At 40.1% G+C, this 12,023-nt stretch overlaps 1 protein-coding gene across 1 annotated transcript; it reads right to left on the reverse strand.

Moving 5' to 3' along the window:
- Positions 1-1,906: 1,906 nt before the first annotated feature.
- sox4a (SRY-box transcription factor 4a) lies at positions 1,907-5,400 on the reverse strand. The gene has a single exon (XM_035430534.1). The coding sequence runs from the start codon at positions 4,871-4,873 to the stop codon at positions 3,752-3,754; it is 1,122 nt and encodes a 373-aa protein (XP_035286425.1). The 5' UTR covers positions 4,874-5,400; the 3' UTR covers positions 1,907-3,751.
- Positions 5,401-12,023: the final 6,623 nt, after the last annotated feature.

A 12,023-nucleotide genomic window follows, 5' to 3' on the forward strand; every position in this document is an offset into this window, starting at 1 on the left:
TCATGTTAGTTTTTATTTGGCAGGATTGTTTTTGTCTGATTCGGATTAGGCAAATGTGATTTCAGTTCTAGTTTGTACTTGGCAGGATTGTTTGTTTGTTTGCTGAACAGGTTACCCTACAGGGTTGGAGTCCTGATCTATGTGGTCAATTCTGGCACTACGATCTTTACTTCACTCTAGTGTGTTTCTTTTGCACCTCTGCACCTTGAACTAATGCACTTGTTGTACGTCGCTCTGGATAAGAGCGTCTGCTAAATGCCTGTAATGTAATTTAATGTAATGTTACCCACAGCAACTTACATTAGTGCATGCAAAAAACTACCACGTAACTTACAACGTAGTCCATACACAAATCTACAACATAAAGCTAAGCACCACAGCAGGTGCAAGAGGGAGACTGACAATGATGTGCTACAAATAGCAGATGGGATGCTACTTGAATGTAGCATTGGTGGGGCTTGTATAGCCACAGAAAATGTTAGAGCCCAGCAGAGGTGAAAAGTCCAGGGGTCAGTAAGTTAAAGTCCTGCCATGTGTTTCTTCCACCCATAAACTCAGAAAGCTGATTTTCACAAGAATTGTGCTAATTGATAAATTTGAATGATTGGATACTGGGGAGGACTTTTACTTTCTGAACCTGGATTGTCCACCTCTGGAACTCAGCATTAGGTGAGCCAAGATGTAGTTTAAACAGGTGTGTTTTGAGTCTGCAGATGCAGATAGTTACACTGCTATCCTCTATATATTTTGAGGTCCTATTGGTAAAGAGTCTCAATGCATTAGAGAAGGGGATATGTACTTGTTATTACTTTGATTAAGGAAGCAAGCAAATTGATAATTGTGCTTATATTTGTTGCAGAACACAAGCAATGATGCATAATAGGCTTTCAAAAAAAAAAATTTTCATGGACTGCAATGGAGCTGTGGCCACCAGACTACTGCACTTGATCAGGGTAGTGCCTTCCTGCATCAGGCTCTGGTTACATTCATTACCTTGCCATTGAAATGACATGTGAAAAATAAAAAAGCTTACTTCAGCTCTTCCTTTAGTAAGAAAAACAAGAAAAAAAAACCAGACTGGTTTCTTAAAAGGAAGAGGATATGCATATTCAAATCGGGATAATTAGTTCCAATGGCTGTCTCTCACATGATCCGTCGGGAACCACCCCTCCTCCCCCCTACGTAAAGCTTCTCTAGGCTTGCACAACAGTCTGCCACCCATCCCCCCAGTACGTGCTGTCTGAAGGCTCCTGCTGAGTTCATTCTGGGCCAGCACAACTGCTTCCATAAAGTCAGCCCAGACAATGCTTGCAGATAAGCACTGGAGAAACCTCTGAGCATATCCCTATAATGAAGCGTTTAATTCCTCATCTTGCGTTACTCATTACTAATTTAAGAATAATTAAATAAATGCAGACAGTTATGGCTGCATCCAGTCTAACCTCACAGGCTTGTCTGCCTCGCTGCATGGCCTCAGCTGCCCTTCCCCCACGCTGCCAAGCGTCTGCTATAGAGCGGGGAGCTGGGGAGACTGGGAGGGGCTGGGTGTGCAGTGTTTTGTACCATTAGTGATTTAGACCTTGTAAAATTCATGCAATGCAAGTAGAAACTTATATCACACACACTCTCACTCTGTATGTCTCTCACACATACACATGCTTTTTGTTTGTTTACTAGGTTTGTGGGAAGTTAAGACACAGCTAAAGATTCAATGAGGTGTGCAGGAAGAGTCCAGCATTCTGTTTCTCATGATTGCATTGGTGCACAACTGGGCTACAAAGACTGAAGTTCATTTTTGTAGAAAAAGTGAGAGGAATATACTTTGTGTACCCCAGAGATGTAGCCCACAGTGTCCCCACTACAGATCCCACTCACACACAGTGGAACACAATGCAGTCAGTGGATATTGGGTTCAGTTCCAGCTGATTTTATTTCCTTCTTGGGAAAAAAAAAATCTATTTACAGAAGACCTGACAGGCAGTGACGTAACACAATTGGCTGGCATTGAGTTTTTTTTTTTTGTTTGTTTTTTTTTTTTTTACTCAAATGTTGAGATATGGCATGATTAGTCAAACAATACTCTACAAAGCATATTGCACAGAATGAATGAACACAAGTCACAAATTAAATTGTATACGTATAAGAACATGAACAACAGCAACTTTAAATGCACGTGAGGATTTATAAAGATGGCTGTTCTAGAGCCTTTCATGTTATATCTCAACATACATAAACAGGTAATCTTTGCATATAATACAATAAAATGTACAAAGATGTTTTCACGTTGATGCTCTTTTTCTTAACCAACTGCTCTACTCAAACCTGAATCAGAAATACAAATGTTATTCACCATGCCATAAGATACTAAGACAAGTAGCTATAATTTAGCTAACAAGTAGAATAGATTACATGTTCTGATACAATGAGAACCGCGGTACATAGTTGTTGCGAACTCAGAGGCATTTAGAATGTGTTTCTTGTTCCATCCAGTGGTTTAAACCGAACTCTACCACTTTACATAAAGAGAAATGTTTAAAGCTGCAGTATCTCCCACTGGGCAAGATGCAAAAACAAACGGCAGACGAAGCTGCGTGAAAAACTTGTGTCTATGGCTCCATGCACATGGTTGCGAACAGGGCTATTCAAAATTGAGATACTGTGTCTTTAAGAAGCCTGCAGATTGATACTGTAAACATGGATAGGAGGCCGATTCTGACATAACCAGCCCCCTGGTCTTAAAAATAGGAAATCCAAACAGCGATATACACCGATTGACACCCCCTTTATATTTTTGTACAAAAATACACTTAGAAAATAACGAAACGTTTAATCTCTTTTAAGTGTCCGAAGTCTACTTTTAAATAAAAAAAGGTCAAACTAGCCCTTCAGTGAAGGAAACAGACGGTGCAGTTATACACAACAAGATCTACGTCAACAAAAATTACAGTAAAAATGCTTGGCCAGTATAAATACATCCATATAAAAATGTCATCTAGATACATGGTACAAAGAAGAAAACACGAGGATGGAAAAGTAACCCTTAAGAATTTTGGTCCTGAATTGAAGTGTATAAAGTTCAACACAGATTTGAGTTGCGTTTGAATCCTGAAGGATGAAAAAAGCTGGTGATCGTCGCCATTCTATGAATTAGCCATCGCGCGTTCATTCCTTTTAAATACACCTACCCCTTGTTGTTTTTGTTTGTTTGTTTTTACTGTTCAACAGCCTTATTGAAATCTCACCGAGAGAAGTAAAGCGCTCATGTCTGTTCAAAATTATTTTAAGCCAACGAACCTGATCAATAAATCTATTACGCCGGAAAACAGCGTAATTTGGCACATTTCTGTACCTCAATGTAGTTCACTTGGCTATTCAAAAAAAGTTCTTAAAATGTTCCTTTTAAGTTACATTGATTAAAGGATCTGACCTAAGTCTGCCTTAATTTACGTGCAAAGCAATCTTTTCTCGTTCTGACCGTTTTAACAATATCACAGTCCTTTCTAATCAGAGTTCAATGACATCTCCCTCTCTTCTCCTGCCAAATGGGCAAGCAAAGCAATTTCTTCTGCTTTCTTTCCAGCCGCTACCCACAGTCCTTGGTCACTGGAGTGAAACATAAGCGTTCGCTTAGTTCATTGGCGCGTCTTGTCCCACTTTCTCAATCGGGACCAATCTATCAAACTCACCTTTAAAGAATCCCTTTATTTAGAGTAAAGGTAGTTATTCCTCTTGTACAAGGCATACGTGTCATTCAGTAAGTGAATACCAAGTTGGAAATAGTCGACTCCAACCAGTCCCCTGAAATCATTTCGCTCACCTCGGGAGTGCAGTAGTCGGGGAACTCGAAGTGAGACCCCGAGCCTGACTCAAAATTAAAATCCAAGTCTCTGTCCAAAACCGATGAGCTGATACTCCCCAGCGACATGCTATCAAAACCGGGGCTGGGATTAAGGTCTAGTAACTCGTCTTCGAACTCCTCGTCCGATGAAGAAGACTGCGAAGATGACGAGAGCGAAGCGGAGGGTGTCGGAGAAGATGCCCGCATACTGGAGTACCTGAAGCGGTCTGATGACGCGCCAGGAGACTCAGCGCCTGCCTTGCCACTTACCGCCCCGTCCTCGTAAAAGCTTAGAGGGTCGCTGGACTCTGCAGAGCTGCTCAGGGTGGGACTGGCAGGAACAGCTGCTGAAGATGGACTAACGCTGTGGTTGTTCCCCCCGAAAACATAAACCCGCTTCGTTTTCTTGTCTGGGATTTGCTTTGCAGCCGAGACAGATCTGGATTTGTATAGCGAATGATGATCGGTAGGGACAGCATTCGAGACCTGTTCAGAGAGAGCAGATTTTGCGCTCCCCGGAACCACCTTCTGCGTTTTGCTGTACGATTTCGTCCCGCCGTTTTTTTTCAATGAGGTTTTAGGTCCGGCGCTGCTACCACTTTTCTCTCCCTTCTCACCAGGCTTGGAGCCGCTCGACTTCACTTTCTTTCTCGGCCGGTACTTGTAGTCCGGATAGTCAGCCATGTGCTTCAGTCGGAGACGCTCCGCCTCTCGAATAAAGGGGATCTTGTCGCTGTCTTTCAGGAGCTTCCAACGTTTACCCAGTCTCTTGGAGATCTCGGCGTTGTGCATGTCCGGCGACTGTTCCATGATTTTACGCCTCTCAATCTGCGACCAGACCATGAACGCGTTCATTGGTCTCTTGATGTGGCCGGTGGGGGTTTTGCACCAGGCGGCGTCCAGTTTATCTCCAGCGGATGCCGGGGAGCCGGGAGTCGGGGAAGCAGCCAACTCCTGGTCCGTATCTCCGGAATCGGTTGAGTCCCCCACCAGCATAGTCTCAGTGCTCTCCGAGTTGCTTCTATGCTCTATCATAGTTCAGTTTGTTGAGATCAAGCGGTCAGCAAACTATCAGTGTCTGTTTTAAATATAAATGTGAGCTCTGGTAACTGTAGCTATGCTAAGTTTGTCTTTTTCCCCCAGACTTATCTCTATCAGTCTTGAGAAGGGGAGGAAGGCTGTAAACAGCCTGGTATGTGCTGTTGCTACACGAAGGACAAAAGTTCCTTTGAAAGTCCCTCTGCTCTGTGGATCAGTTCTGTCAGCAGAGATGGTTTCCAGTTTCCAAGCCGCAATTTTCCCCCCAAAACGTGTTTTATGTAACGGGTTCCAACCCTGCCTTTAGTAAGCAGTTTCAGGCTCAACTACCAGCACGACTGAATACGAGTCCTGTGTTACTTTGAGCACCCTGGCATTGCAAAACTCTATTCGGCTTTCTTATAAGTAGTACACCATACTCTGCATAGGTCTTGGAACCACGCGGAAAGACTAAATTGTTGAACTTGTTCATAGTCCACCTCTCATCCACAGTCTGAAACTTCCAGTGCTCACCAATTCCGCCTCACGCAGCTTTATCTATTTCCAAAGATATAATGGCGAGAGAAAGTAACCAATCCGCTGCTGTCTCTAGCCTTCCCTCGTGCCAAAGTCACTCCCCGCCTGTGCTCATTGGCGGAAAAAAGAATCTAATAATAATCAGCGCGTGCAATGAGGAGCTTTATGTCTGACCTCATTCCAGTATATACGGAAAACTTCGTTTTAAAGGGACATGCCGTACTTCTTCCCGTTACAGATTATGGATTGAATTAAATTGCATTAGCTGGTGTTAAGCATTCTGGAAATGAATCCCGTTTTAATGGTGCTCATGAAATAAAAACGACCTAGACAACATATCCTTCTAAGTAGGCTGTAGGCATCACAGTTTTGCCGGCAGCATATTAACATCCTTTCTGTCTAATTCATCAGATGTGTTAAAATCTTGAGAGTGAAATACTGATTGTGAAATTCAACGAGACAATAGGCCTGCATCAAATAATTTACCATAATCGATTTGAATGTAATAATTCGTAAGTAAATATGCTCCGACAAGCATTTTCTTGCAATCGTATGTTTAAATTATTACAATAATTGAACACACACACGCGCGTTCAGAAAGCCATATATATGTGAGCTGTTTATACGCTGTCGCCTCAGTTGTTTCGTCGGTACAGACTTCCCACAGGCTCTTGTCAGATTGCCTGAGAGGGCGGGGCCAGCGAAAAGGCGGGCGGTTCTTTGACACATATCCCTGGCCCTGTACTGTGGTACCATCCACATGCAGTTAGAAACTCCAACCATCACCATGCTTCTTTGGTGTGCATTTACAAAGCGGACACTGAGGAGCTTGTTCGTTGTACTTTAACCACATTTAGTGTGTACTACATACGTACGGCGGCGCACACACTATGCATCCATATACAACCGTTGATGCTGTGCACACGTGCTGCCATTATCATCCCATTAATATATTCAGTCTCTGAATGACAAGCGATATTTGTGTTTTGCTATTGAGTTGTCCAACGAAAATAATGTATACTGTATTCGGTGTTTGAATTTAGGCTACTGGTGTGGGATTTCGAGTTTACTCCCCTTTCTTCATTAACACTAGATGGCAGCCTGGAGCCAATAAGGGCTATACGTAGTTGCCTTTGTCAGTACCCAATATAAAACATGAATCTGGTTGGACATTACATAATGCTATTCAGACATTTTGTTGTTTTGTTAGAAGTTTACAAATATATATATTTTTAACTTCATGGATAACGCTAAGGCATCACGGATTCCCCAAACGTAACACCTTTTTTGTTTATTAGAATGCATTACTTTACGCATTACCGTTGTACGAAATGTATCTATTAATTTTTGTTTCACAAATAATGAAACTCCTAAATAAATAATGTTTAAAACTTATAAATATCAAGTATCCCTATTTTCCCTGAATCCCACGTTATTTAGATATTTTATTAATAGCATCTCACAGTTTCGTCTAATGTCTGAAAAACTCTGGGGTTGTACGTTTACTGCATCTGTGAGAGTCTATGTTTGCTGCACAGGTGGACGGCGAGGATCAAAGCATGAACCTTCCTTATTCCATAGGTTTCCCGAGACTAACTATTTTCGTAGGCAGGGAATCGGTACAGAATGGCTCCAGGGGCGATTTGTATTAGTGCGAGGTGCCAGCTGCCACGGGGATAGCTTTGCTGATTTTGGGAATGAGGCGTGTGGTCATTTCAAGTCTCAGGAAAGCGTACAAAGTTCCACATTCATGGAATTTACTCAATGTATTTCATTGTTAGAAACAGTTTTGTCTTCCTTTCCCGAAACCATGAGCTGGTATAGACTATTGAACCGGAACCGCGGTGCAAGCAAACAAGTAGAATCCATTGTGATATAGTCAAGTACTTGCTTTAGGCAACACAGTAGGCCTACATTCTGACTTTTCACAATACGGATGTATTATAATAAATTAATGGCAACGTCCAGATGCTGTTATCGTCGTCAGCATGAGGTTAACCCCAAATCAGTCTGAAATAGCATTTATGTGAAGGCAACCAATGTGGTTTTTTTGTTGTTGTTGTACACAAATACTGAATGGTAGACATGTGAATGCAGAGTTAACTTCATAATTAAATTGTAATTGGCTTCATTCTTGAAGAGGTTGCGGTAATGCTTGACGTGTTTTGTCTGGGAGGGATACAGTCTCTTGATTGGTATTGGACAGATGATCAGGGGCGACAGCTATCGAAAACACACACAATGTTGATATTTTTGTCTGGGTTAATCACTGTTTGACTCTGCATCTTTGAGAGGAGGTGTACCTGACTGACTTGGACTAGTTATTCATATCAACGTTACTGAGTGCATGCACATGCCAGGTAGATTAATAACTTATTTACCTTGTCCATCTGCAGCAGGAAATGCCTGGGTCACATGGCATATTGATAGATAGTTTTAGGCGTGACAGAGCTATCTGTGGTTATTCATGAGATGTTTAGCAAATATATTTCTTTGGAAAGGTGTTTGATTTATGGCATGTACACCACTCTTGCACATTTGATTAAGGAACTGTGTCATTTGCTTCTCTTTCAAGTTTGATAGCCTGGATTATAGCTTGGTGTTGGATGCCACTCCAGGTGGCATTATTTATTTTTATTTTTTCACAGCAATTTTATTTTTTCAATAAACAAGACCACTTTCATATTTGACATTCACTTTCTCTCCAAGGAGTGGGATGCACTCACTGTGAGAAATGTGCGTTGAATTAAAAGGTGTACATTCGCTATCCTATAGAACAATAATTTTCTACTATTTTGAGCTGCAGTTCCCACTCCCAGAATGCAATTATGCTTCTAGGAATCATCCAAATTTACTGTAACATGATGTAACTCATGTAGCTGATTGATTTATGATTCATGTCATTAATGGAACAAGATTCATTATTCTGTTGAAAAAAATCTGATGTCCAAAACAGAAATAAATGGGAGGAATACCAACAATCTAAAACTTTGTAAATTCTCTGCTTCAAGCGCCTGAGCTAGTGAGATTTATCCACAACGCAAATAGTTAATTTATTGCTTTTAAATGAGCACATCAGAATTCAGGGGATGGACAGAGAAAGCAACAATTACATCAAGTTGGTGTGGTAGGTATGGTCGTCAGGTAGATAGATATATAGATAGATAGATAGATCGATCTAGGGTCACAAATGCCTACTTCCTCCCGAGTCAGGTCATGCTGCTTTATACATTTACAGATACATTTCCTCTGGATAAGGTTAGAAACTGCATGCTTCTGATTCAGGTCTCATTTTCACCACCATTTGTGCCCAGACATGCATGTTCGATTGTTGTGGGTATTTGAGGAAGCACTTTAATTATTTAACACAGGAATTCTGCAAGACATTCTCAAAGCCATGCTGTACAAATATCAAAATCAAAATAATTTAAAATAATTATGAAACAATAGAATAGATATTATTTATTTTTTGCTTCCTAATCAACAATACACTTTTGTTAAAGTCAAATTAGTGAAGCCAACCATGAAGGTAAATATCAAGACTATAAAGCTTGTAAAGTGGCATTTTAAATATTTTTTGTAACAGGGAATATCTGAACAGATGGGGAGAATATGGACAGCGATGACAAAGATGGAGGGCTTTTTTATAAGTTAAAGCTGAAAGGTTCTCATTCATTTTATATGCACATGTGGTTTATATTGTGTTATCTTTTACTATGGGCAATAGGTGAATCCCTTCATAAATTAATATCCTGGTGATAAATTGGATATCTATATCAGTGATTGTGACTTATGTTAGGCATTATTCTTAATTTGAGACACATTAGTTGTTTCTTCATATTCTGATCTGATTCACAGTTCCCCTTTCTATAATTTAAATAGTGCCATTTTTATGTGTTAAATTTCATTTTCTAGCAATTTCAGAGACTCCAATTCAGAGGCAGTGAGATGCACTATAGATCAGGTCAAACTCAAGCCCTGACAGGCCACAGGACAGGTTACCCTTAAATCAGGAGCAGTTTAGGTCTTGAGCAAAGGGTGTGATACTTGAGCCAATCACTGACTTAAAGGAATCATTCAGTACTGAAACACATTAAAAACCAGCGAACGCTGCAACCCTCCAGAACTGGAGTCTGATAACACTAGATGACTAACACATTATAATCTGAATGGGCAGAATAGTAATTTCTCTTTATTCTGGTCTTATTTTCTTTAAAGCTACAAAGTCCTCTCTCACCAGAATGTCTTCGTGAGGCCTCCCCTTCTCTGTTTTGTCCACACTTTAACACTTTCTATGGCCTCATACTGGCAAAAGTTCAGCACAGATGTTACACAAGACTATGCACTCAGTCATTGTGTGGTGGCTACCAAAGAGAAAATATTTTTAAACCATGAAAGTAATGGTTATTAGTCATAGTGCAGCAACATATGAATGCAACATGGTCCGAGTTAACAGGTCTTTTTATTGATTTTTATGATGATTTAGGTGACAGGTCTCGATAATTATGCCAATGGGTATTTAAGCAGACGTTGAAAAAAAAGTGCATGTTAATTTCCTTTGCCTTGCACTGGTTACTATTCTTTAAATAAATAAACAAACACCAAACAAATACCTTCTAATAAATCTGCATTGTGCTCTGACAAGAGCTAGCACTTTTCCCATTTTATTGAATGCTTTGATTATTATATATTACTCTGTGAATGTTTAAACAGGTGTGCTGGACATGACTAATCTTATCAGAGGAACAGCTGCACAGCGTGGCCCTGTCAATCATTGATCACTGAAACACTTAAACCAATGCTCCATTGTTGCTCTTCTGCTGGTTTCATTTTTTAAAGTCCACATGGTCATTTTGAACATCTGCTCATTTGAAGGGTTATTTCATTTTTCACAAAAGCAGCGATGAACTCTGTGATGGTCTGTTTTGTATTTCTGTGATAGTCTATCCAGAAGATTTCCTTTTCTGCAAGAAATGCTTTTTCCAAAGATGTGCTGCCAACATTAAGAAATACATTCCATGAAATACATAACCTAACTGGAAATGAATGGCATCTTAAAAGCACTGATGATGCATGTATTCTCCTAATTCATTATTATTTTATTTATTTATTTTAATAATGCTAACAGAATGGCATTGAAGAACACATGTTTAATGAATTGACTTGTTCCAATATTTTAGCTTTGAAGCTTCATACATATATGGACATTAATGTTTCCATGCATTCATTAGAAGGTCTGAAAGGTATGTATATGTAACAGTTAGTGCCTATACCACTGTAATTAGGCAGATTTATGGGAAGAAAACTTTCCATGTCTTCATGAACATTGGTTGTTTATAGCTTTTACTGCAAAGGGATTTGAGCTTCTCCTATGGGCGTGGTGGAATGGTTAATGCATTGGTCTGGTGGTCAGCAACAGGTGCAAACCCAGGTTGAGCAGTGCTGTAATAATATTAAGCAAGGTACTTTACCGGGAAAAACTGCCAGATTTACTAAGGAAATAGTTGCAGTGAGCGCGAAACATTCGCTCTGTTGTGGCTCTGCTGTGGTCATAGGCACATCAATGACCGATTTACAAAGATTGGTTTTATTTACGCCATAGGAGACACCCATAAAAATGGTAGGAAAAATTATGGGATGCTTCCTCGTCCAGGTTATAAGACACTAAAAAATGGGCACGGGGCAACCAAGCACGAGTAGTGACTGAATCATAAGAAAAAGAAAACACAAACTGACAGATTAGGAAATATAGAGTGAGATCCATAATGTTTGCGACAAAGGCATATCTTTTCTTGATATGTACTCCACAATTTTAGATTTGTAATAATAAAACGTGATTTTCAGTTTTTATTAATTTTTCTATTAATTTATATTTTTCTACATTTTGGTTTCAACATGTAGAAATTACAACACTTTTAATACATTTTATACACTGTATCTAGGAATGAATAATAGATTATTGCCAGAGGATCTGAAGGCCCTGTTAGGCAAATACCTTAAAAACAAGTCAGATAAGTAGGAGGGGTGCTAGGCCATGAAGACACTTATAAACTTAAAGAAGAATTTAAAAATCTATCCTAAAATGAATAGGTAGCCAAAGAAGCTCTTTTAAAACAGGAGTTATGTGTGCTTTTTTCATTTTAGCCAATAGACGAGCAGCTCCTTTTGGCCTCCACACTTTGCTCTCACCATCACTCTGATACAAGTCAATCTTGGTCTCATCTGTCCACAAGACCTTTTCCAGAACTCTGCTGGCTCTTTTGGGTACTTCTTAGCAAACTGTAACCTGGCCATTCTGTTTCGCAGCTAACTAGTAGTTTTGCATCTTGCAGTGTAGCCTCTGTAGTTCTGTTTGTGAGGTCTTCTGTGGACAGTAGTCATTGACAGATCCATGCCTGCCTCCTGAAGCATGTTTCTGATCTGTTGGACAGGTGTTTGGGAGTTTTTCTTCATTATGGTGAGAATTCTTCGGTCATCAATTGTAGAGGTCTTCCTTGGTCTACTAGGCCTTTTGATGATTGAACTCAGACATGCTCTCTTTCTTCTTAATGATGTTCTAAACACTTGATTTTGGTAAGGCTAAGGTTTGACCACTGTCGAACTGAACACTGACTGTTTCCTTTGACTTTCA

This window comes from Anguilla anguilla, chromosome 8 (genome assembly GCF_013347855.1).
Source record: "Anguilla anguilla isolate fAngAng1 chromosome 8, fAngAng1.pri, whole genome shotgun sequence".
NCBI lineage: Eukaryota > Metazoa > Chordata > Actinopteri > Anguilliformes > Anguillidae > Anguilla > Anguilla anguilla.

Bases quoted from the DNA above. Each gene is read 5' to 3' on its own strand.
- sox4a (XM_035430534.1), bottom strand. From the start codon at position 4,873: ATGATAGAGCATAGAAGCAACTCGGAGAGCACTGAGACTATGCTGGTG.